The following is a 27,803-nucleotide window of genomic DNA, read 5'->3' as shown; positions in this document are numbered from 1 at the left end:
TTGCGATACACAAATTCCTTCTCCCGAAACTTCAAAAACTGCTCGGTTCTGGTTAAGTTTGGCCAGTGTGCGATGAACTCGCTCCAAAGTGAAAGTTTTATCAAGACAGCCGAGCCATCGTGGTAGTGTAGTTGAAAAAGTCGAAGAGTGGCTTATTTCCTTCAGCTCGTCCACGTAGACCAAAAATCTGCAGGTTCTTTCTTCTGCCTCGATTTTCCAGATCTTCTGTTTTTGATTCAAGATAGGCAATTCGTTTAGTGGCTGAGGCGAATGCCTCTTGAGTGTTCCGCAGCTTGTCTTCTGTTGTTGCTCTACGTGTTTCTGCCTCTCCGATACGTGTTGCATTTGCAGCCACGTCTTCTTCCATGTCTGAAAGTTTACTTTCAGTTGCCACAATTGAGTTTGCCACATCCGACAAACAGTTATCAATGTTGTCCAGTCTTGATCCAAAGTCCGAGTGGAGGGACTTCAGCTCTGCCAGCACGTCAGATATATTAGCCATGCTGTTAGCTTCATTAGCCACCGTCGATGCCGGAGAAGTTGTTGCCTGAACAATACTTGCTTTGCATGCTCTGGTGAAAATATCGTAGGGTTTCGATTAGGATGGTTCTGACATATCAAGAGGCGCTCTGTTTGCTCCAAAATTATCGGTGCATTTGTGGGGTTTTTCTAAAGTTTGTGTTCGGTTGTGTGGAGCTTTCAGGCTACGCCGCCATCTTGATCCAGTCCTCAAGTCTCATCCAAGATATATTTAAGTGGAGGGCGTGGCCCATGTGAGCCTCTTGAAACCAGATGGCCATTTCAAGTGAGTTAGCCCATATTTTTAGTGACTGTAGGACTGTTTAGGTGAGTTTGTCTGCTGAATCTGCTAGTGTGTCTTGTACTGCCTCCACCTCTGGCACCCTGTATACTTTCATTATACCTACCCGAACCAGGTTTTGAATCGCATTCCTACTTATCTTTCCCTGTTCTATTTCTACACCCTACCCGAACAAGGGTTTGTATCCCCACCCCGCTATGACTGGTGCAGAGTTGGTGAGATGCTGGGGAAGCTGGTGGTTGTGGAAAAAAAGATGGTTGTTGTGGTGTGAGGAGCAATGATGGCTGGCATTAAGGGAGTGACTCTGGGACACCAGTGATCACTGTCTAGCCTCCTGGAGGTGTCGTGGGCCCAACTAGATGAAATACTAATGAAAGAAGGTTCCCACCTGATGAACCCAGTGTCAGCACTGCTCAATGGTCTATATAGGGATTATGGTATATAGAGTCTGGTCCATTTTTTTTCTTTAGCACACGCTTCTTGTGTTTACCTTGAACTAAAGTTGCACATGACATGTGCAAACATTATCTAAATGTATCTCTTACAAGCACACAATTTCAGTAAAAATGAACAAGAATAGCATGCATGCGTTAAATATGTACTGGCACATACCATGTCCAGATTGTCACCACCGCCTTTGCAGCGGTTGTAGGCGGCGACATTCTCTGGTTTCTGCTTTGGACCTTTCGTCACTGCTGGCTCCGGGTGCCTCGTGCTCAGCAGGTTGACGTTCCTCCCCCCGTTTTGGAACGTAGCTCACAGCTGTAGTGTTCCTGGTAAAGGCAAATCTGGAGGAGAGGGCAGCTCGGCCTTTAACCTGCACCTCTAGCTTGTTCTTTATGACAGTTCCAACCAAGGCGATTTTCCTCTTCAGGAGCTCCTGAGCAAGTGGGTAGGTGGTAAAAAAAAATTGTCACACATGACTCTGACACCCTAAGTCCCTCTTTCATTTACAGGACAACATGTTGACCCAAATTTCCGATGTCCGATCACTTTTTATAGTATAAATAGCTCATTTTGTGTGTATTATTTCCCGAAAACAGTGACTTTATTTTTTAAATGGGCATTTAAAGGGTTCAAATGTAGATTTTTTTTGACTGAGGTTGAAAACAGCCACTTGTGAGTGAAAGGAAGTTATTTTGAAAATCTGATGCTACACAAAAACTAAATATGCATCAAATTCAATTATGTTACTAATCTTTGACATATCCAAGACTGTAATAACAGGTAAAAAATCTCCTGTCTCCAATCATTTTTCATATCAAAAATAGGTAATCTTGTTTTTTCCCCTCCCAAAATCAGTGACTTCATCTCTTTAAATGGCACTTAAAGGATATGGCCTCACTTCCTGTTTGATGTTGTCACAGCCAAGTTTGATTGGTTGTAGTGGGTGAATAAAGTTAAAATTGAAAAATCCACCTCCTAACCTTTGTGTGGATTAGTCCAAAGATAGTCTGTGCCAATTTTCGAGAGAATCAGTAGAAAATTGCGACCGCTGGAAATTTTTTAAGGTTTTCAACAAAATCCAAAATGACGAAAAATCTAGTGAGGTGGAAATTGACGTTATGATCCAAGGATTCCAACGGTACCGAATTTGTGAATTTTGGACCAACGTGTCCAAAGTTACGCAGCTGAATGCACTTCAAACTTCGGCATGTTGGTGACGCTAGAGAGTTTGCTTTTTGGGCACAAAAATTCTTGAGTTTGCTAATGGGACTGTTCTGAATACGTGTGCCAAATTTCTAAACTTTTTACCATAGGGTTTATGGGGCTGCCATAGACTTCAATTGCAGTGAAAAGTAGATCACTAATAATAGGAAACGCTACTAAAACAATGGTTGTCTGCAGCTTTGCTGCTCGACCCCCAATGATAATAATGATAATAGGAAAAGCTACTGAAACAAGATAAAAGCTGTCCCTGCGAAACAGCAGTGAGAATGCTTTTTAAGTTGAATGGGATTAGTTGACCATACTCAAAAAGCTGAATCTAGTGAAAATTTAGCAGAAATCAAGTGAGTAATAGTTAATGGCTTCAGTGTAATATACAGCAGGGGGTGGAAGAGTGACATCATCAGTGATAGGAATGTTTGTAAACAGCTGCGGCTTAATGAGCTCTCTCCCTGTATAACCTGCAGAAATTGCTTTTTTGGATACTATGACCTCCTGTGAGAAAACTGGAAGAGCGAGGAAAATAATTTGAAGACCGTAAGAAGCAGAAGGCTTGGAGGAACGTGGCAATGTAGTTTTTATTTCAATGGAGTGAAAAAAATTTAAACGGCAGTGAGTTGAACACAGTTGAACCTGTCTCTGGCGTCAGACCAAATTTCCATTGGAGTTAGTGAGAGAAATTGAAAGGTTTCTCTAGCTTCAAGGCTCATAGCTGGAATTCTGTAAATGTGAGCTCTTTAGTAGTTACATCAGCTGAAAGAGGACAAGTGTACCTACATTTTAAGGTATAATTTGTTTGTCTGAGTTAAACAGTATGAAAGTTAGAGGAATTTGTTTGAATATCTGAAAAAGTTAAAATGATCAGTCTGCCACTCTAATCTTCTCATTCATAAAAACATTATCAGTGTCTGTGGGCAACAGCTGCACGTGCCAACTGACAAATCTGCACCTCACTTTGTCCCCTTAAAATCTGGGGGTTTAATAATGAAGCACAAGTCTGGAACAAACGGTTGCTGTTCGAAAAGTAGAAGTCGTATCCCAATAATTCTTGCACCGTGAGCGCCAGAAGGGATGTGGGAAGCCAGAGGTGTAATTTTTATTCTGCTCTTGTGTAAGGTTTGTTTTTTATGGCAGTTTTAAAATGAGTCTTTCACACTGATTTCATTGCTGGAGCTGGAGGTCTTCTCTCTGCGCTTGGAGATGATTTGTGAGAAATCTGTGAGGCCAAGCTCAATGAGAGTGACTTTGGGTGAAAGAGGACTAAAATACCTACGTTTTGATGTAAAATCTGTCTAGATCAGGCAGATATTTTGGACGTGAGAGACATTTGTTTGAGAAAGTTTTTTTTTAATCATTTTAGAGTGGGAGTTAGAGTGTGAGCTGCATGAGCTGAGGTCCTCTGGCTACATAAAACGTAAACTGCCGTTGTGTCAAAGCTGTATAAGCTATCAACAAGCCCTTTACCACAGTTAAAGTTTAGTCTTTCCTGACACATAAACTTTGAACGATGTCTCTGTGATACCGTGTGGCTAAGTTATGAGTCCTCTAAAATAGGGCAGTTTGGGGCTCGTTGAATGCCACTCAGCTGGCCTTTCATTCATAAAAATGAAGAAGGAGCTACAATTTTCATGTTTTTGAAACTGTCATACTTCCAAATTGGCTTAATATTAACAAAACTGAATAATTTGGTAATAGCTGAATGTCTTGTGACCCGTTTAAAGTTTGAATGGTGTCTCTAGCTGAAAGTATGCTCAACTAGTTAGGTTGGAAAGAGGAGGAAGTTTTTGAAGAGTTTAAAGCAATTTCCATTCATTTGAATGAGGGAAAACAGTTTAATTAAAGTTGAATAGTTTAAAAAGTTTAAAAGATATCAACACCAAAGTCATAACAGTCATAGCAGTTATCTCCTGAACGAGCTGAACGTTTTGATACCAAAATTGTTGAAATCAGTGAAAGAGTAGGTGCAGGAGTAGTTAAGCACCTGCAATGCCTTAAAGCATTCTCACAACAATGGGTGTCTGCAGCTTTGCTGCTGGACCCCCAATTAAAAGTCATTTCTATTCAGGAAAGTTGTTGTTTGAGGTTTTTAAAAACGTTACTACAATATCTCCATGGTAACTACCTCACTCCCTCAAACATTTATCTTACCCCTAACAGTTAAAAAGAGACAGGGCCCACAGGTATATTAGACCAAAAAGAGTGTTAAAACAAGTTATTTGTAATTGTGAAAGACAGTATATTTGTCTTTATATATAAATATATATATTTATATATATTTTACTTGACTGATCTTATGTGCCTTTTTATTTTTTTAACCACAGATCTGGTTTTATACAAATGACATCTTTGAGAATGCAGGTATCCCAGCTCCAGAGATCCAGTATACTACAGCAGGAACCGGAATTATAGAGATCATCGCTGGACTTATTGGGGTAAACATACAATAACATGTAAAGTGATATTGTACCCATTTTATTTTTTTCCTTCTGTTTTTTTGGTGTTGTGTTCTAAAGAACTCATATTATTGATTGTTTTCAAATTAATAACTTGAGTCAAGAAGTGTGGTTGAACTTTGGATAAATAGTAATGTTGAGCATATTTTTCTAACTTATAAACTGAATACAGAAAAAATATTGCTGATGCTAACTATATATATGCACTTGTTTGGTGTTTATCATTTCAGTTTGGAGTTACTGTATTTACAAGGTTCATAAATGAAAAATGAAAAGCTGCAAAGTAGCAGTCCTAGCTCATGCAACAACCATTCATACTAACAGATTTGTTCTTAAATCGTGCGTACGAGTGATTTAAGAGAACTTGCACATTCAACAATGTTTTCCTATTTTAAGTTTTTTTTCAGGTACGAAGAAAATTCATGAGTGATCCAGACCTGTTATAGGAGTCATGTAAATTAGTCCATTGTTATTCGAATCAAGTTTGCTTCACTAATGGATTGTACAGTTAATTACTTAGCAATCATAAATAAATATACATTACACCCCATAATTATGCTGACTTTATTCTGTTTGACTTAAATTGAAGGTTAATTTGATTTGTATATAACAAGGTCAATGGGAAGTGTAACCAGCGGCTGACTTGCCGACTTCTGGATGCCTTAGCACGTCAAGCTCTTGGAAGCGAGTGTGTGTTCTAAGACCGTGTCGATATCCTCGCGGAGATAGACAAATGGCTGACATTGCGATTTAAATTGCCAAGTACTGTGCTGCTGCAAATATGCAGCTTGCTAGAGCCACAATTCCAGAGAGAAACATGCCGATCAAACCCAATTCCACGTCCTCAACACCCTTGGATTTTTAGCCACGGGAACTTTTCAGAGGGAGATTGGAGACCGATCGAGTATGTCCCAGTCCTCTGTGAGTTGTACACTCCCCTTGGTCATCAAAACTTTCCATCAGTTTATCACCCATGGTACATCAAATTCCCATACACCGCTGTCGAACAAGTACAAATTAAGAGGGACTTTCATGCCATGGCTGGACTGCCAAGCATAATCGGAGCAACAGACTGCACACATATATGCATAAAAGCACCTGTGCCGTTGTGGAGTGCATAGTGTGCTGCACTAACAGGGGTCAAACTGCTCTATAGCCCCGAGAAGGCATGCCAGATTATTATATGATTATTCTGGTTTATTCTGAAGCTTACAATTTCTGCTGTGAGATTTTATGTCATATTTGACTTAAACATGAAAACAGGAAAAAAGCTGTGAGCTATTTAACAGTGCCTAACATGAGCTCTGAATCCCTTGCAGTGTTTCACCATAGAGAAGCTTGGCAGGAGGCCTCTTATGATTGGGGGCTTTGCAGTGATGGGTATCTGCAGTGCTGGAATCACTTTAACCCTAATTTTACAGGTGTGTGTTTATTTGTTTGCGTACGCGTGGGCTTGTGTCTGTGTGTGTGTGTGTGTGTGTGTGGGGGGGGGGGGGGGGGTTGTAGAGAGAATAAGACTGGGAAGACTAGAAGTTTTGTAAAAGTTACAGCAACAATTTAATACTTTAGTGTTTACTTAAACACCAGAGGTCCGTTTCACAAAGCACGTTTAGTGAAAACTGAGTTTATTAACCCTGAAATGAGGGAAAATCTGAGTTTTCCATTTAACAAAGGCAGGTAAGTCAAACCAGAGAGAGAGGGGTAACTCTAGCCTGTTTCAGAGAGAGACGTAACTTAAGCTCTCGATCAGCTCCCGTAGTAACAGACTCTATGAACCTAACCTGGTCGGGACCAAATTTTTCTCAGTGAACCTCGAGTTTCTCTCTGTCTCCGCCCTCTTTCAGCCACACATGCCATTTGATTTCCTCACTCAGTCATTAAGTCAGCAGGCGTGTTTTGGCGTAGCCTAGTTCTTCTAGTTCTTGAAGTCCATAAGGCATAGTGGGAGGCGACTTTTTTCACAAACATGTCCTTTTGACAACGATCCCATGGATAAAGGTGCAGCATTACTGTGCAGAGAATTAAATATTCATCGGGAGATGGTTATCAAACATAAATGTTTTAGCATTTCTTGACAATTATCCTTTTGAGCGGCACCATCAGAATCTGTTGGGACAAAAGAAAAATAAATATTTGTATGAATAGGCTTAAAAAAAAATATCTATACGTTTTATAAAGGCACTTGTGTCTTGGGGGGTGGACTCAGAGGATGAGCGCCCTCCAGGAAATCCCTCAGCCACTGGCCTTCCAATATTCTGGTTTAGGGCCAGCTCCTCTGCCTCCGTTAGAGGTGGCGGTGTTGGGCCACCACCCGTTTTACGGGCATCGGCGCCTTCTTTCTGTTGGCTGAGTAGAAGTCTGTGTTAGTTTAAATAGGCTTAATTAGTTAACAGAACATGATATAGATGAGAAGACATTTGTGCGTGAAAACAGCATTATGTTGGGGATAAAACAACTGCACTTAATTTTTACTTTACAGTGTAAAACATCAAAATGAGGTTCCTCCACGCTGAGGTCTTACCTGTTTGAACAATGTTTTTATATTTCATCTTAAGCTGCTGCCAAGTGCGCTTCTCCCCCACGGAATTGCACCTAAATTAAATTAATAGACAACCATTCAAGCAGTTTTCCACTGTACTATTATTGTGATTGCAAAGGATTACATTTAAACTTACACACTGACCCGAGCAGCAATGTTTTTCCACGCCGTCTCCCTCTCTTTTGCAGCTGCGGTGTTGCTTTTCTTTCTAAAAACTTGTTGAAACTCGCCGTATGAGCGCATTAAAATTTCTGATTCAAGGTTGGTGAAAAACGTAGCCCTCCTCTTCCCCGTTGCCATGGTGACTTGTCAACTCGGGGCTCCATTGATGCTGTTTTTTTATAGCGCTTCAATCAAGGTGAAACTACTTAGAGTTGACTAAACTAACTCAAATCAGCATTTAGAGTTTTCTATCTCAGAGTAGAGTTTGTTGAACCTGCTTTGTGAAATGGACCCCAGCTCAGTCAGTGTGTGTATTTCAAAAGATTTTGCTATAATGTCAAAACAATGTGGTAATTTTAAACTTTAACACATGATTGTGGACTTTTAAAACATGCACTTTTTACTGGACTGCTGATTCATTTATATTGTGTACTTTGATAGTTTGTTAAGTATTGCAGCAAACGCTGTCTCCGAAAGAAAAAGGACAACAAAGAAATAGACTCCTATTGCTTACACAGGCTAAAACATGTTTATATTTACTAATGTTTTGTCATGTGAAAAAGAAAGTACACCATCTGTTAATTCTAAGATTTTACATGTCAAGACATACTGAAAAAAAAATCAACCATTCACCAAGTCTGAAAATTAGGTAAATATAACCTCAGATGATCAACATATCTGATACTGTGTTTTTATTAATTTAACTGAAACCAAACCAAAATACAGCATTTTGTGAAAGACTTAGGTCACACTATCATTAGCAAAACGACTTTTAGTTGTAATTTCAATGATTTATTTACTGTTAAGACAAATTGTGAAAAAGGTTGGAGAGAGAAAATATATTATAATAAAATTTAATAATCATAAAATTGACTTTTTCAGTGTTATGCTGTTTCTTTTCCCTACAGGTTCACTTGTCATTCATGCGTTACATCAGTGTCTGCTGTGTGGTTGGCATCATCGCTGGCTTCTGTATTGGACCAGGCAAGTTGCCTAACTGCATATTAAGACTAGTTCATTTAAATTCCAAAATTATTTTCTAATTATCCCTTTTCTGATGAAGTTAGTGTAGTTACTGATGTTCAACACTTATATTAGTTGAACCTACTGTGTTTTTATGTTCATGTTTTTGTTTATAATTATTTCTAAAACAGATAACCAATAAGCTCAAAACATTGGATAAGTATAGGTGCCCCATCATTACTGTACATACAGTACAGTACACAAACAGGTCTCTCTTGCAAATGAGACCCTGGGTCTCAATGAGATTTTACCTGTATAAATAAAGGTTAATAAAAATACAATACATACCAAATCCACTGCAAATATACATAATTAGATTTTTTTTCAGTTCAATTATTTTCTCCATTCAGCTCTATTTTTTTTATGTCAGTTCAAATTGCTCTTCATTCTTTTGATAAGAAGGCAAACATTTCTCAGTTAGATAACTCAAATGAAAATACCTGCACAGACACTGCTAACAACAAGTGAGGGAGAATGTATGTTCATAATTTCAGTTTAGTTTCAGTGCAACTGTGAAAGAATAGTTTTACTCTTTACAAAATAAATCAGGTTTACCGATTCTTTTCAAGCTGATAAACTAGCAACTACAAAGTTTATAGGCAAGATGACAAGTAAAATGCCAGTCAGTCCTTTGGAAGGTAGAGGTAAACTGGACCAGTAGGTTTGAACCCTCAGAGCACTAATGCTAGACCTACCACTACATTAAATGGAAAAGTCTGTTAATTAACTTATTTTACCGAGAGTATCTCTGTTAAAAAACAACAACTTTAAAGTTGCTACTTTGGTGTCAAAACTGTATAATTTGAAGATCTAGGGATCTAGGGAACATCTTCCCTAGATCTAGGGATCTAGGGAACTACATAAATGTTCTACATCAATTGGTAAATGACTGTTCTGACCCTGAAAAGATGAATGAACCGTCCACAATATTCTTGAAAACCGCTTGGAACATAATATACTGCTGTAACTCCTCAGAATTAAAATCCTTCTACCTGACAGAAAAAGCCTTTAAAGTCTATAACTTTAATTCATAAGAATAAAAATAATAAGTTGAGCATTACAAGCAGGATATTTATCACCTGTCTCAGAGCCTATGTCTCTCTCTCTAATCATTTAACTTGGAATACATTTTTTTTCATGTGCTCATCAGCTTCAGGTCTTACTCCTTTTCTGGGTCTCTGGGGGTGTTATCTATGAAAGTTCACAGGATGCAAATGCAAGATTAAGATGTTACTCAGCTGCTTATGTACTAGTAGAATAGAATAGGCTATATCATTATTTGTCATTGTATAAATACATTAAGTTAAATAAGATTAAACTCCCGGCTGGGGCCTTTCTGTGTGGAGTTTGCATGTTCTCCCCGTGTATGTGTGTGTTCTCTCTGTGTACTACGGCTTCCTCCCACTGTCCAAAAACATGCTGTTAGGTTAGTTGGTGACTCTAAAATTGTCCTTAGGAGTGAGTGTGAGCGTGCATAGATGTTTGTCTTGTTTGTCTCTGTTTGTCCCTGTGATGGACTGGCTACTTGTCCAGGGCATACCCCGCCTCTTGCCTGATGACCGCTGGGATAAGCTCCAGCCCACCCATGACCCGACCACGGATTAAGCAAGAAACTCTTAAAGAAACTCTTGAAAACCCAGCTCTTCAGAGAGCATCTCCTATCCTAGCACTTACCTTGTACTTCCCTACCCCCTCTATCTTTGCACTTTATCTTTCTGCACTTCCTTCTATGCCTGCACCCTATCTCTACTCTGTCACCTCTGACAGAGTCAGACTAGTGGGTTCCTTCTATGTAGTTTATTGTTAGCTTTTTATATAGCTTGTTATATCTTCATTTGTAAGTTGCTTTGGATAAATGCGTCTGCTAAATACATAAACATAAACATTAAGCTGGTATCGAAAATGGATGGATGGATGGATAAATAAGATTAAATTAAAGTGTATTTTCAATTTATTTAAGATCAAATAAATATATAAATAATTAGCAGTATCAGTAAAGAATCAAATTAACTGAAACATCACAAAATCCCATTACAAATGCACTGATATGACTTTAGATGATATTGCACAGTCAACAAATAGATGTCACTGTTCTTTGCTTTATAATTCAGATGTTGTACAGTTCTCCTTCAGGAAGGAGAGTGGGCGGCTGATGATTTTTTGGGCCGTACTGCCTTAAATAGGCAAAAGCCTGGGATGCACTACTCTAGACAACAAGCTGTGATTATACGCTCAGCTGATAAGAATTGCTCTTGAGCTCAAGGGTATCAATTAGAATAGAAGTTTGAGCTGTCCTATCAAGACTTTCCCCTCCACAAGTTGAACCCAACTATTTTTCATATATTTAAAGCCATCAATCTTGCCAAAGTCTGGCTGCATTGTCTTTTGACCAAGAAAAAGTGCAGTCCACTGTTCACGTCCCTTTGATGAAGCCAGCCAAAGCCAGTCTTCCAGATGAAAAAATGCCAGTTTACAAAGTTAAGCATCTGTTGGCAGTTTTCCATGCAAAAGAAATAATGTTAAAATCTATCTTCTTCAGAGACAAAAAGCTTAGTAAAAAATAGCTCTATGGTGGCGCTATTCTAGAATGATCAGAATTATTGTTAACACCCTGTTCATGCTTATTGTGTTTCCTGTTTTATCGTGTCATGCTGTTTTATTACCTGTCCAAACCAGTTCATTGTTTGTTTCCCAGCTAGCCTCTTGCTTATTACCATATTTCTTCAAGAATATTAGTTATTTGATATGCAGGTCTTGAATAATAGCCTGGAGTGTAACCATGTATATGGTACTTATCAAACATTTATAAGGAAATGCAAGCCTGTTACAAATAAAGGCCTTCTTGCTTCTTCAGAAGAGTTAAATAAAGGTATCCCCATGGAAATAGGGCATAAGTAGTCTAGTTAGTCCAATTGGTTTTAAAAACCTGTTTAAGTTCAAACTGAATGCACATGATATAATTTAGCAGCAGTATGAGAAACATAATTCAGCTCAGCTACAGCCCAATTCAAACCTTTGAGCATTGAGCATAATTCTATCATGGGTTTAAAACTAACATTAAGAAGGAGCGTTTGTGCACTGCTAGGATACATAGTGGTTTTCATGAGTGGAAAGGTAAGCTCACAAGCATGCAGGATTAAGCAGTAGTTGTAATAGGGATGATAAAAGTTTAGATAAAAGTAGAATTAAAAGATATATTATCATACTATATATTGACATATAATATGATAAATTGATCCTTAAAATGATATGAGTTAACATGGGGTAATTAGAGGAGCAGAAACATTTTACACTGTTCCTGCATCCAGGGTCTTAAAAGAAAAAACAAAGACCAAAGTTGTGTTGAGCAGTTGAGTGTGTAGAGAAAGGATTACCATCCATCAATTTTCTATACCCACTTAATTCGTCGGTCAGGTCTCAGCGGGGCTGGAGCCTATCCCAGCGGTCATCGGGCGAGAGGCAGGGTATGCCCTGGACAAGTAGCCAGTCCATCACAGGGCCACACAAACTAGACAAACAATTACACACGCTCACACTCACCCCTAACGACATTTCTTTTTAGAAAGGATTACACGTTTGCAAATTACATTTGTGCAAATAGCTCCCCTATGTGCATGCGCTCTTGAAAGCACTTTTCGGCTCATGAATACTATTCTGCGCCCTCACAATGCAGAGATGCTTTCTCACATCAACTATCCCAAACACATGAATTTTCCACTTGTGTCCACACACTGGGTGCTGGAGCCTATCTCGGCCGTCATTGGGCGAGAGGCAGGGTACACACTGGACAGGTCGCCAGTCCATCACAGGGCCACACAGAGACAAATGACCACACACACACTCCTCGGGACAATTTAGAGACACCAGTTAACCTAACATGCATGCTTTTGGACAGTGGGGCTTCCCACTGGAGTACCCAGAGAGAACCAACGCATACACAGGGAGAACATGCAAACTCCACACAGAAAGGCCCCAGCTGGTAATTGATCCTGGAACCCTTTCGCTGTGAGGCGACTGTGCTTTTAATTGCTTAAAATTTTTATTTTATTTAAATGGTGCCAAATCCCAACAAATTTTATTTCAAGGCCCTGTAAAGATACAGTTCCATTCAAGGCAATTATATTTCTATTAATTTTAATGCAATCTTCTCTTTGATTCAATGTTCTATCCTGAGCATGCACAAGGCAGCGTGCCTGGTTTGGACACCAGTTATCCTCAGGTTTCCATTGATTTTCACCATTTTACAAGTGTTAAACCTCGGCATTTTTTAATTTATTCATTCAATTTTGCCTTCTTCCTTCCTGAATTTGTTTGTCTGATTCAGATTGACTATTTTACACAGACTTCCTGTGAAGTCTTTTCCTTTTAACATTTCAGTATAAGGAGAAGGTTTTGACTTTCCTCTTAAAGGGGAACTCCAGTATTTTTAAACCTAGACCTTATTTCTGGCATGAAATACGTTTATCTACTCACCAAGAACAGTTTGCCGAAAGTCGGCGTCCTCCTAGTGTTAGTTTTGTGCAACGTGGCAGGATATTTATCAAATGTTGACAATGTGAACGACGACTTCGAGTAAGATGGTTCTTACCGGAGTGAATGAGCTGTGCTGCAGCCATGCGTGTGGATGAAGTGGTCTCAGTAGAGGTGTGTGTAGAATTCACTCCGTTAGCTCTCCTATAGCTGAAAGTAGCCACATAACAGTAGCTATGTGCTAACAGAGCTATAGTATGCGTTCGTTCATTCATTCGTCTTAAAGTATTGGTGAAATAAAGACAGATAATGCCTTATTTAGAGGCTGCATCATCCCTACCCTGTTCACTCCATTATATGGATATACTACGATGGCGAGTTTTCTAAATAGCTTCCAAAGGATGCCAACTTTCGCCAAACTGTTCTCAGTGAGTAGATAAACATATTTCATGGCAGAAATAAGGTCTAGGTTTATAATAAAAAAAAACGAGGAGTTCCCCTTTAAGTATGTCACACAAGAAGTAAACCTCACTGAAATGAACCACAAATTCACTATTGTTCCTTTTTGAGTATACTCATTGCAACAACAGTAAAATGTAATTAGTAATTTTGTTTTTTACATGTTTGTATTATATGTATGTTATATGTTTCTGCTACAGCGGGTGTTCCCTTCCTGATCACAGCAGAGCTGTTTAAACAGTCCCATCGCCCTGCAGCCTACATCATAGGAGGGTCACTTAACTGGCTGTCCAATTTCACTGTGGGCTTTGTCTTCCCCTTCTTACAGGTGAATGCTATATATTATGAAGTCATGAGTCTCTGTCCTAAACAATGATATTCAGCTTCAATTCCACAAATATTGACTCTGTGAAATGAACATAAGTTTACGTAACAGTGATCTGCAAATCTCATTAACCAATATTCTATTGAAAATTGAACATAGAAAACAAAACATCAAATTTTGAATGTGAGACATTTTACTATTTCATGAAAAAGTATTGATAATTTAGAAATTAGTGTCAGCACACATCTCAAAAATGTTGGGACAGGGTCATGTTACCACTGTGTAATATCCCCTCTTCTTTTAACTTCTTTTAAGTTACTGCATTTCTGGGAACTGAGGTTGCTGGACCTTTCACAGAGGAATATTGTCTAATTCTTGTCTCATATAGGATTCAAGCTGCTCAACAGTCCTGGGTCTTCATTGTCATATTTTACATTTCATGATCCACTAAATGTTTTAAGTTGGTAAAAAGTCTAAACTGTAAGAATGTCTGTGTAGCATCTTGACTCTTCTGCTACTGAGCCATGTTGTTGTAATGAATGCATTATACCGTTTGGCATTGCCCTCCTGGAATGTTCAAGGTCTTCCCTGAATAAGAAAAAAAAAGTTGTCTGGATGGTTGTAGACGTTCCTCTAAACCCTGTCTGACCACAGAACCCTAGGCCAGAGTTAATTTAAGATGGGTACCTCAGTCAATCTTGAAATAAATTTGGCCATCTTGGTCATCCATCTGGATGGCCTCTTCTTTGTATGATAGAGCTTTAACCTGCTTTTGTGGATGGCATAACAAATTGTGTTCACAGACGATTATTTGTGTCCCTGAGCCCATACAGTGATAAGCATGAAAGAATCTTGTCTGTTTTTATTGCAGCACTCTCTGAGGGCTTGAAGAATGTTGAATTTCAGCCATGTCCCTTGTTCACAGAAATGTCTCTGCATTCTTTGAATTTTTTGATGATATCAAGGAATATTCAAAGTCTTCACAATTTTACATTGAGAAACATTATTATGAAATTGCTCCACAATTTGTAGATGCAGGTTTTTGCTAAACCTCTGACAATTATTATTTCTAAGAGAGTCTACCTCACTACGATGTTTTTTTAAAAGACCACATTGTGTTACTGCCCAGTTGCCAGTTAAGCTGGTTTGTTACAACACCTTTCTCCAGCTGTTTCTTACATATCCCTTATTTCCAGCTGTTTCTTACATATCCCGGCTGTCCAATTTTTCTACCCCTATCCTTTTTTTGCTGCCATCAAATTAAACTAATATTTGTCATGAATTAGTAATGTTATAGTAACAGCGTGTCTCACTTTCAACATTTCATGTTTTCTATGTTGTGTTAATGAATGAAAATGACTTTATGAGATTTGCAAATCATTGCATGTTGCTGTTTTTAATCAGTTTACACAGCATCACAACTTTTTCAGGATTGGGGCTGTTAAACTTGAAGGGGAACTCCGTTTTTTTTAAACCTAGACCTTATTTCTGACATAAAATACGTTTATCTACTCACCGAGAGCAGTTTGGCAAAAGTCGGCGTCCTTCTGAAGCTATTATATAACGGAGTGAACAGGGCAGAGACAATGTAGCCACTAAATAAGGCATTATTTGACTTTATTTCACCAATACTTTAAGACGAATGAATGAACGAAAGCGTACTATTGCTCTGTTAGCACATAGCTACTGTTATGTGGCTACTTATGTTTATGTTTATGTATGAATGTTTATGTATTTAGCAGACGCTTTTATCCAAAGTGACTTACAAATGAAGATTTAACAAGCTATATAAAGCTAACAATAAACTACATAGAAGGAACCCACTAGTCTGACTATGTCAGAGGTGACAGAGTAGAGATAGGGTGTAGGCATAGAAAGAAGTGCAGAAAGATAAAGTGCAGAGATAGAGGGGGTAGGGAAGTACAAGGTAAGTGCTGGGATAGGAGATGCTCTCTGAAGAGCTGGGTTTTCAGGACCTTCTTGAAGATAGACAGGGACGCCCCTGTTCTGGTAGCGCTCGGTAGGTCATTCCACAATCGTGGGACGACACATGAACAGAGTTTGGATTGTCTTAGGTGTGGTGTAGGAGCTGCTAGACGACAATCCTGCGACGAACGGAGGGACCCAGTTGTGACATAAGCCTTTGCAAGAGCATTCAAGTAGATGGGAGCCGTTCCATTAAGCACTTTGTAGCTAACATCAGTGACTTGAATTTGATGCGGGCGGCTAAGGGTAGCCAGTTGAGTTCAATGAACAGAAGGGTGACGTGTGCTCTTTTAGGCTGATCAAAGACCAGACGCGCCGCCGCATTCTGGACCATCTTCAGAGGTTTCACAGCACAGGCTGGGAGACCAGTTAGGAGAGCGTTGCAGTAGTCAAGGCGGGAGATGACCATGGCCTGCACCAGGAGCTGGGTGGCATGTTGGGTCAGGTATGGTCTGATCTTTCTTATGTTTAGTAATGCAAAGCGGCATGAACGAGCAACCGAGGTAACGTGATCTTTGAAGGTTAGTTGGTCATCAATCATGACACCCAAGTTTCTAGCAACCTTTGATGGAGCAAGAGATAGGGATTCGATTTGGATGCAGATGCTGTGTTGTATGGTTGGTTTGGCTGGAAAGACAAGCAGTTCAGTTTTTGGGAGGTTAAGTTGGAGATGATAGGCTTTCATCCATGCTGATATGTCAGAGAGACAGTCTGAGATTCATGCTGAGACCGTGTGGTCGTCAGGTGGGAATGACAGATAGAGCTGGGTATCATCAGCATAACATTGGTATGAGAAGCCATGTGATCGGATGATCTGTCCCAGTGAGTTGGTGTATATGGCAAAGAGAAGAGGTCCCAGTACTGAGCCTTGGGGGACCCCTGTGGCAAGGTGGTGCGCTGCAGAAGTGTGACCAAGCCAGGATACTTTGAAGGACCGACCAGTGAGGTACGATTCAAACCAGAAGTGTGCTCTCCCTGTGATGCCCATGCTTGAGAGCATGGATAAAAGAATACTGTGGTTGGTTGACAGTGTCAAATGCAGCCAATAAGTCGAGCAGGATAAGTAGCTGTCGCTCTGGCTTCTTTTAAGGCTTCTGTCACAGCTAACAGAGCCATCTCCGTGGAGTGTCCACTTTTAAACCCAGATTGGTTTGGGTCAAGGAGGTTGTTATGAGAGAGGTAATCGTTGACCTGCTTAAAGACGGCCCTTTCAATGATTTTAGAAGTCTGTAGAAAGACTTTTTTGCATCAGTGACACTGGATGCGAATGATAGTAGCACCTGGAATTTAGCTAGATCTGCCGGATCTTTTGACTTTTGCCATTTTCTTTCGGCATTTCTGAGATTGGTGCGCAACACTTGGAGAGTATCATTAAGCCAGGGGTGAGACTGGGAGGATCGGGAGGGTTTGGTTGGTTTGGTTTGGTTTGGTAAAGTGGATGTTCATGTCACCAAGGACAATTGTGGGACAGTCATGCTCCAAGATAGAAGAGAGCAAGGTGTCGAGTTCATTTAGAAAGTCACCGAGTTGTCCTGGTGGGCGATATACGACAATCACGTGCAGTTACCAAGATGGCGTGGTATTCAAAGGTATTGTATTTAGCTTCAGGTAGCAGTTGGGTGTATTTCCATTTTTTTTACTTTATGTTGTGCACAGCCGTTCATGTGTTCGTTAATTGCACTAGGCTGAGACCGCCCACCGAGAGTTAACCAGCAAGTGTTTTCAGAGAGGAGAGTGACCGCCCGTTCACAGCTCCTGAATACTCTGATTGCTTTGCGATGGCCCAACCGAGGCTACTAGGCAACAGGTTTCACCCACGGATGGGTTTTGATCACTCTCACAACAACAACAGATATTGAATTAGGCAAGAAACTTAGAAAAAACTTACACTAGCAGACACACAGTTCTTTCCGTGCAGTTCCGAGGCTACTTGCAGCTGTAAGAGAGCTAACGGAGGGAATTCTACACACACCTCTACTGGGAACACTTCATCCACACGCATGGCTGCAGCACAGCTCATTCACTCCGGTAAGAACCATCTTACTCAAAGTCGTCGTTCACATTGTAAACATTTGATAAATATCCTGCCACGTTGCACAAAACTAGCAGTAGCAAACTCTGTGTGAAGTTAGCCGACTGTCACAGAGCAAGGAGTAAATCAACTGTGCTTCAGGGGGGCGTGTGGATGAAGTGGTCCCAGTAGAGTGCCTGTGTAGAAATCCCTCAGTTAGCTCTCCTATAGCCGTAAGTAGCCACATAACAGCAGCTATGAGCTAACATAGCTATAGTACACATTCGTTCATTCATTCTTCCTAAAGTATTGGTGAAATAAAGACAGATAATGCCTTCTTTAGAGGCTGCATCGTCCCTGCCCTGTTCACTCCGTTATATGGATATACGCTGATCGCGAGTTTTCTAAATAGCTTCCCGAAGGACGCCGACCTTCGCCAAACTGTTGTCGGTGAGTAGATAAATGTATTTCATGCCAGAAATAAGGTCTATGTTTAAAAATACCAGAGTTCCCCTTTAATGTGATGTGATCACTGATTACCCACTGTGTTTGGTTCTAATCCACATTATTGCTCTTAAACAATTTTAAGTTATCATGTTCAAGGGCTATTCCGATGTACTTGGGCACACATTCAAAGCAAACTTAGAATCGTATGACAGAATTCATTTTTACTGCGTTTTCAGTTTTGGTTTCTGTTTCCTACCAATGAACTTTGAATATTTGTGTCTTATCTATACATGACATGAAGTGAAAATATATGCTCTCAGTTCTGAAACACTGAAGTCAAAACTCATGTTCCTACCTTCTTCTCTCTGTCCTTCCAATTGCCATCCATCCATCTTCTGCATTCAACCGTCAGATGTCTGCTGGGTCCTACTGCTACTTGGTGTTTGCCATCATTTGTGTGTCTGTGGCTGTCTATGTTTATGTTGTGATCCCAGAGACTAAAAACAAGACCTTCATGGAGATTAGCTGGATGTTCTCTAAGAAAGAAGCAGTTCTGGAGACCCAGGGTCTGATCCATGTTGACCACCTGAAGCTAAAGAAAATGAATGGCTATGGTGGTGTGGAACATGCTTCACTGGAGTCTGACAGCTCCTCATCTGTACCTTAACTGAGACTCAGGTTCTAATTGGGAATAGAAAACCATGGAATACATAATTATGTAAACCAAAAGACACCTCACCTGCATTGAGTGGGCTCTAGTTGAGCTAAGATGGACTTTCCATTTTGATAACATTCAGGTTCTAAACATTGCTTCATACACGATGTTGTTAACTTTTGTGGAATTTGCAACTTCTTTCACTAATTTGATGTTTTATTCAGTTTAACAAAAAATTTCCAATCAAAAAGTACATTTTGAAAGACATTATATTATACATATAATTTAACTATATATATAATTAATATATATAATTTAAGGGGATTGAAAAAAAAAGTTTTACAGATTTGGCAAAAAAAAGGGAGGAGGACACTACCTTTTAACAGTTTTCAGAACTAATTCCATGAAAAATGTCAACCTTGGCAAAAACAGATTGCATGATATTAACACAGCTGTGACAATAGCTCAAACAAATGCAGAAAATGTTAAAAACATATTGCTTTGATCGTTTTGAATTGTATTTTATTGCTTTGGTTATTGTTTCCAATAATTATCTCTGTGATCAATGTCTACAGCATTTTGTGGGTCAGAATTCTATAATTTGCCCTGAGTTTAAATAACTTAAGATAAGTTTGAAGGATAATCAGGGCTATGAAAATAGAATCTTGTTTGGAATAAATAGTTAACCTCTCAGTGCATCAAGTTTATTGTTTTGTACTCCATCCTCTCATCAACACTCTTCTCAGTGGGTCAGCAGTAGGATTTATGGGGTTGGTGAGTAAAGGGTTTCATGGCACTTGAAATAAAAAATGTGTTAGTTTTAATAGTTTGTTTATGAGTAATGTACACAGCTCACTGAAACAAACATTGTGCCTGCTTCCATTGTCTGCATGGCAGCTGTACCTGAAATACAGTCAAGAACCCCATATGTACACATACGTTACAATCATGCCTGGGTTTGTTTAATGACAAACCTCATTACAAACCTCCCATGGTCTTGATACAGCATGGGGTATGATTCTCCAACTTTTTCATCCATGGAGTGGTGATCTATGAATATACTAATGAGCTCCACCCACAGCCTCTCTGCACTTCCTCAAAGTCTAATCCAAGTATTGTGGAGAATAAACAGCAAAAAAATAATGACATGGGCTGGTTACTCTCATTCAATGAGCATCAAACTCATGGGCTTACTGTGTTAGCCTCACAAACTTTACACCCTGGGAAGAGAGAGAGTGAACCAGGAAACTGGAAAACCAGGAGCTGTTCCCTGGTACAGCTACCTCTTCCATACTAGCAGCCACTCGAGTATGGTAAAAACCAGAATAATGCAACAAAACTATTATGAAAATGTGCAAATATTAACCCAAACGTGCTCAGGGTGCCACACAACAAACAGAGAATTAAAATTAAAAGACATTATGATGCACATATTTTATGATTTTCATGATTTCCTATACACAATTTCATACTGACAAACATTTATTTTATATGCACTCTGTATTATCAATAATGTTACAGAATTGGTACACACAGTAAAGTTGTACACTTTATCCAAAAGATCTATATTGCTTGAAAATGCTCTCAGGCTAAAAACAACTAGAATTTCCAAATTGATGAATCAGACAATTTAATAAATATAATTTCACCATTTAGACTTTGGAAAATTTGATCACAACTTTTAATCCCCCATGGCTGAAGAGTAACTTGACCAAGTTTGAAGCCGTTACCATTAAATCTGCAGGAGGAGTTCGATCATATGTGAAGATTTGCAACAAAGTGACGTTTCCAACCCCCAGCAGGTGGTGCTATAGGTGAGTTTCAGTATGTGCATATATTCGCAGTCAGGGCAGAGTCCTGGGTAAGTCTACGAAGTTTGGTGAAGATCGGACAATGTATGCAAAAGTTATAAGTAACTTTATGTTTTGTGGCGAGCAGGAACGAGTCTTCAAAGTTTGAGGGTCTGCCACAGACACACCCTTCAGGCTTTGGAAAAGTTGATCACAACTTTTAATCCCCTATGGCTGAAGCCAGAGCAATTTTGAAAGCGTAACCATTAAATATGCAGGAGGAGTTCGATCATATGCGAGGTGTGGAAAAAGGCAAAATGGCACCAATTTGCATGTTCAATTCAAAATGGCCGACGTCCTGTGGACCTGGTGCCATGTCGTCAAGAGGCTTTTTTAGTGCACGACAGGCATGACAAATGTGTGTACCGAATTTCGCCAGCTTACGCAAAACTAAGCCCAATGGCAGGGGTATTTAGAAAATTTGTAGGGGGTGCTACATAGCCATTTTGCTTCGGCCACACACGTTATTCTTTACATACGTATGAGGTCGTCAGCGTGGACGTGTGTGCCAAGTTTCATGACCTTCCGAGGATGATGAGGATGGCTTGCGGCTTTGCTTTGCGTTAAGACATATTGCATCACTTCCTGTTGCCTTGTGGGTGTACTGTGACATTTCTTGCTCCTCTTGTACTACTGGTAATCACCTTATTTCTCCCTATAATTTACACATCTTGCATTGTTAACTCTATCGCATACTTGTTATATTCTAACGCTCACTCTGACAGATCTTTAGTTTTAATTTTTTACTTTTTAGCGGTGTGTCGGGTTCTCCAGCTTAGCATGGCTACCAGTTCTCTTCCTCCATCTCCGGCTTTCACCTGCCCAGTGTGTCAGTTGTTTATTTACTCCTCTGCCTCCTGTAGTGATAATGGTACATGTAACAAATGTAGTCTTTTTATAGTTTTAGAGGAGAGGTTACCTGAATTGGAAGCTCGGCTCTGTACTGTTGAAAACCACCCGATAGCGAGCAAGGCGCCTTTAACCAGTGCGGAGCCACCTAGCCTAGCTACCTCTATTAGTCGTCCCCTAGCAGATCCCGAGCAGCCGGGACCTCAGTGTGGCTGGGTGACTGTCAGGAAGAGGAGTCATAGTCCTAAAGTCAAGCCTGTGGTTCACCATCAACCTGTCCACGTTTCAAATAGATTTTCTCCACTCAGCGACACACCCGCTGAGGACAAAACCCTGGTTCTATAGTCAGCAGCTCTATAGTCAGAAACGTGGCATTAGCGGCACCAGCAACCATAGTGAAATGTATTCCAGGGGCCAGAGCAGGCGACATAGAATCCTATTTAAAACTGCTGGCTAAGGATAAACGTAAATACAGTAAAATAGTTATTCGCGTCGGCGGTAATGACACCCGGTTACGCCAATCGGAGGTCACTAAAATTAATGTTGCATCAGTGTGTAATTTTGCCAAAACAATGTCGGACTCCGTAGTTTTCTCTGGACCCCTGCCAAATCTGACCAGTGATGACATGTTTAGCCGCATGTCCTCATTCAATCGCTGGTTGTCTAGATGGTGTCCAGCAAACAACGTGGGCTACATAGATAACTGGCAATCTTTCTGGAGAAAACCTGGTCTGATGAGGAGAGACGGCATCCATCCCACTTTGGAAGGAGCGGCTCTCATTTCTAGAAATATGGACGAATTTATTAGTCATCCAAAAACGTGACAACCCAGGGTTGAGACCAGGATGCAGAGTTGTAGTCTTACACACTTCTCTGCGGCTTCCCACCTGATGCTGCCCCCCCCCCCTCAATCAAAAAACACAAAAGGAGCAAATCCTCTTGTGCAAAAAAAATTTAAAACAAAAACTTTAACTGAACAAAAACATCAAACTATTAAATGTGGTTTGCTGAATATTAGATCTCTCCCTTCGAAGTCTCTGTTAGTGAATGATTTGATTTGTGATCATCATATTGATATATTTTGTTTTACAGAAACCTGGCTGCAGCAGGAGGATCATGTTAGCATTAATGAATCAACTCCCTCTGACTACTTAAATATTCATGTTCCTTGAACCACAGGCAGAGGAGGAGGAGTGGCAGCTATCTTCAGATCAGGGTTACTAATCAGTCCTAGACCCAAGATTAGTTTTAGCTCTTTTGAATCTCTGATTCTCAGTTTCTCCCACCCAAAGTGGAAATCACAAAAACCTCTTGTGTTTGTTGTTGTGTATCGTCCACCTGACCCTTATTCTGAGTTTCTGTCTGAATTCTCAGAGTTTTTATCCCAGTTAGTGCTGAGTACAGATAAAGTCATTGTCGTCGGTGACTTTAACATTCATGTAGATGTTGAAAATGAAAGCCTAAATATTAACTTTAATTCTATATTAGACTCAAAGTGCCTTAATCATACCCTTGACCTTGTGCTGACTTATGGCATTGAGAGTGAACCGTTAACAGTGTTTTGATAACTTTTGAATTTACATTACTACGGCTTCTGAGAAGAATTTTACATGTAGAAGGTCTATCAGAGAATGCTGTAACCAGTTTTAAAGAGTCGATTCCATCATCCTTTTCTTCACTGCCATGTGCTGATATGACAGAGGACGGCTACCTAAATTTTACTCCAGTAGAACTTGACTCTCTTGCTGACAGCACTATAGTATCAATGCGTACAACACTGGACAATGTTGCCCCTCTGAAAAGGAAGGTAATCAGTCAGAAGAGGTTGGCTCCTTGGAATAATTCACAGCTGCTTTAAAGCAGACTGCAAGAAAGCTGGAGAGACAGTGGCGTTCCTCTAATTTAGAAGAGTCTCAATTAGTCTGGAAAGATAGTTTAATAACGTATAAGAAAGCACTTCGTAAAGCTAGAACTGCGTATTATTCATTATTGATAGAAGAGAATAAGAATAATCCCAGGTTTCTTTTCAGCACTGTTGCCAGGCTGACAAAGAGTCCGAGCTCTGTTGAGCCATGTATTCCTTTAACTCTCAGCAGTGATGATTTCATGAGATTCTTCATCAATAAAATTGTTTCTATCAGAGAGAAGATTGATGGAATCCTTCCCACTATTATCACCGATGTATTCTCAAGTGCAGCAGTTTTATAAGTATCTTTAGAACCTGATTTGTATTTAGACAGCTTCTGTCCAGTTGATCTTTCTAAGCTAACAACAGCAACAGTCTCTTCTAAACCATCAACTTGTATTTCAGACCCAATCCCAATGAGACTGTTCAAGGAGGCTTTCCCCTTAATTGACACTTCCATATTGGATTTGATCAATCTGTCTTTGTTGACAGGATATGTACCTCAGACTTTTAAGGTTGCTGTAATTTAACCTTTACTTAAAAAACCTACTCTTGATTCAGAAGCGTTGGCTAATTATCGACCTATATCCAATCTCCCTTTCTCGTCTAAAGTTCATGAAAAAAATAGTTGCAGCTCAACTTTGATATTATTTACATAGAAATAATCTTTTTGAAGAGTTTTAGTCAGGATTCAGAGTGCATCATAGCACAGAAACAGCACTGGTGAAAGTTACCAATGATCTCCTCTTAGCCTCTGATAGCGGACTTGTGTCTGTTCTTGTCTTGTTGGATCTCAGTGCTGCATTTGATATGCATTCTGTTGCAGAGACTTAAACATGTTATTGGGATTAAAGGAAATGCATTTGGCTGGTTTAAGTCATATTTATCTAATAGATTCCACTTTGTTCTTGTAAATGAAGAATCTTCTTCACACACCAGAGTAAGTCATGGAGTTCCTCAGGGTTCTGTGCTTGGACAGATTCTTTTTACTTTATACATGCTTCCGTTAGGTAAGATTATTAGACAGCATGGCATAAATTTCCATTGCTATGATGATGATACTCAGCTGTACATATCTATGAAATCAGATTAAGCCAATAGGTTGGTCAGACTACAAGCCTGTCTTAAAGACATAAAGACCTAGATGACTCAGAACTGTCTGCTTTTAAATTCAGACAAAACTGAAGTTGTTCTCTTTGGACCTGAGTAATTCCGGGAGAAATGATCTAGTTCTATAGTTACTCTAGATGGTATATCCTTGGCGTCTAGTTCTAAAGTGAGGAACTTTGGAGTTATTTTTTACCAGGATTTATCATTTGATGCTCATATAAAACTGGTTTCTAGGACTGCCTTCTTTCACCTTCCTAATATTGCCAAAATGTTTATGTTTATGTATTTAGTGAACGCTTTTATCCAAAGCGACTTACAAATTAAGATATAACAAGCTATATAAAAAGCTAACAATAAGCTACATAGAAGGAACCCAGGAGTCCGACTCTGTCAGAGGTGACAGAGTAGAGATAGGGTGCAGGCATAGAAGGAAGTGCAGAAAGATAAAGTGCAAAGATAGAGGGGGTAGGGAAGTACAAGGTAAGTGCAAGGATAGGAGATGCTCTCTGACAAGCTGGGTTTTCAAGAGCTTCTTGAAGATAGACAGGGATGCCCCTGTTCTGGTAGCGCTCGGTAGGTCATTCCACCATTGTGGGACGACACATAAAAAGAGTTTGGATCGTCTTAGGCGTGGTGCAGGCACTGCAAGACGACAATCCTGGGACGAACGGAGGGACCGAGTTGTGACATAAGTCTTTGCAAGAGCATTCAAGTAGATGGGAGCCGTTCCATTAAGCACTTTGTAGGCTAACATCAGGGACTTGAATCTGATGCGGGCGGCTAAGGGTAGCTAGTGGAGTTCAATGAACAGAGGGAGGACGTGTTCTTTTAGGCTGATCAAAGACCAGACGCGCCGCCACGTTCTGGACCATCTGCAGAGGTTTCACAGCACAGGCTGGGAGACCAGTTAGGAGAGCATTGCAGTAGTCAAGGCGGGAGATGATTAAGAACTTTATATGTGAGAAGAAGAATCTTAAATTCTATTCTGAATTTAACAGGGAGCCAATGAAGAGAAGCTAAAACTGGAGAAACATGATCTCTCCTGTTAGTTCTCATCAGAACTCTGGCTGCAGCATTTTGGATCAGCTGGAGGCTTTTCAGAGAATATGTGGGACAGCCCAATAATAAGGAATTACAGTAGTCCAATCTTGAAGTAACAAATGCATGAACTAGTTTCTCTGCATCACCCTGAGACAGGATGTTCCTGATTTTAGCAATATTACGAAGGTGAAAGGCAGTCAATTCCATCAAGCAGTCCTAGAAACCAGTTTTATATGTGCGTCAAATGATAAATTCTGGTCAAAAATAACTCAAAGGTTCCTCACTGTAGAACTAGAAGCCAAGGAAATATCATCTAGAGTAACTATATAACTAGACTATTTCTCCCTGAAGCGCTCAGGTCCAAAGAGAACAACTTCAGTTTTGTCTGAATTTAAAAGCAGACAGTTCTGAGTCATCCAGGTCTTTATGTCCTTAAGACAGGCTTGTAGTCTGACCAACCTATTGGCTTCATCTGGTTTCATAGATAAGTACAGCTGAGTATCATCAGCATAACAATGGAAATTTATGCCATGCTGTCTGATAATGTTACCTAATGGAAGCATGTATAAAGTAAAACAAATCGGTCCAAGCACAGAACCCTGAGTAACTCCATGACTTACTCCAACGTGTGAGGAAGATTCTTCATTTACAAGAACAAACTGTGATCTATCAGATAAATATGACTTAAACCAGCCTAATGCAGTTCCTTTAATCCCAATAACATGTTCAAGTCTCTGTAACAGAATGCTGTGATCGATCGTATCGAATGCAGCACTGAGATCCAACAGGACAAGCACAGAAACAAGTCCGCTATCAGAAGCTAACAGGAGATCATTGGTAACTTTCACCAGTGCCGTTTCTGTGCTATGATGCACTCTGAATCCTGACTGAAACTCTTCAAACAGATTATTTCTATGTAAATGATCACAAAGTTGAACTGCAACTATTTTTTCAAGAACTTTAGACAAAAAAGGGAGATTGGATATAGGTCGATAATTAGCCAACACTTCTGAATCAAGAGTAGGATTTTTAAGTAAAGGTTTAATTACAGCAACCTTAAAAGTCTGAGGTACATATCCTGTCAACAAAGACAGATTGATCAAATCCAATATGGAAGTGTCAATTAAGGGGAAAACATCCTTGAACAGTCTGGTTGGGATTGGGTCTAACATACAAGTTGATGGTTTAGAAGAGACTATTGCTGTTGTTAGCTTAGAAAGATCAACTGGGCAGAAGCCGTTTAAACACAAATCAGGTTCTAAAGATACTTCTAAAGCTGCTCTACTTGATGATACATCAGTGATAATAATGGGAAGGATTCCATTAATCTTCACTAATCATCTACATGAATATTAAAGTCACCCACTACAATGACTTTATCTGTACTCAGCACTAACTGGGATAAAAACTGCTCTCTTTTTCCCCCTGTTTAATTTCTCAAATGATATTATGTACATCTGACATTATTGTGGTTATTAACTTGTGTTTCCCTGTTTCAACAGATATCCTTTGAATGGTGTTTTGGTGTTTTTCCCCCTCTTTTCTGTCTTCTCAAACCCCAGCTGGTCGAGGCGGATGGCCACCCTTCCTGAGTCTGGTTCTGCCAGAGGTTTCTTCCTGTTAAAGGGAGTCTTTCCTTTCCACAGTCGCCACAGGTATGCTCAGGATGGGAGATGGGACTGAAGACAAATTTCGGTGCAATCTGTTGGTTTCCTTTGCTGGGATATTGTTTTTGAATTGCTCTACATTAATGAATTGGATAATTTTGAAATTAATCAATTGGATTTCATTGTTTTATGATTACAATGACTTTAATTTCAATTGGCTTGAATTGGACTATATTATTTAAGTGCCTTGAGATGACAAATGTTGTAAATTGGTTGCTATATAAATAAAACTGAATTTAATTGAATATGGCCTTCATCCCACAAACGCCATCACACGATCTTAGGCGCTTGGCCACGGACACATGTTTTAGACTTTGGAAAAGTTGATCACAGCTTTTAATTCCCCATGGCTGTGAGTATCC

The 27,803-nt window shown here is 39.8% G+C and overlaps 1 protein-coding gene across 1 annotated transcript in view; it reads left to right on the top strand.

Moving 5' to 3' along the window:
- Positions 1-19,030, top strand: part of slc2a15a (solute carrier family 2 member 15a) — a 110,481-nt gene extending 91,451 nt beyond the window's left edge. The window contains exons 8-12 of the mRNA XM_072391613.1: positions 4,810-4,920; positions 6,261-6,362; positions 8,551-8,626; positions 13,795-13,922; positions 18,776-19,030. Of these exons, the coding sequence (XP_072247714.1) occupies positions 4,810-4,920; positions 6,261-6,362; positions 8,551-8,626; positions 13,795-13,922; positions 18,776-19,030 (672 nt within the window). The remainder of the gene's footprint in view (positions 1-4,809; positions 4,921-6,260; positions 6,363-8,550; positions 8,627-13,794; positions 13,923-18,775) is intronic.
- Positions 19,031-27,803: the final 8,773 nt, after the last annotated feature.

The sequence above is a fragment of the Leuresthes tenuis genome, unplaced genomic scaffold (assembly GCF_036924035.1).
Source record: "Leuresthes tenuis unplaced genomic scaffold, fLeuTen1.0.hap1 SCAF_8, whole genome shotgun sequence".
Classification (NCBI taxonomy): domain Eukaryota; kingdom Metazoa; phylum Chordata; class Actinopteri; order Atheriniformes; family Atherinopsidae; genus Leuresthes; species Leuresthes tenuis.
This window is presented reverse-complemented; position numbering and strand designations above follow the sequence as displayed.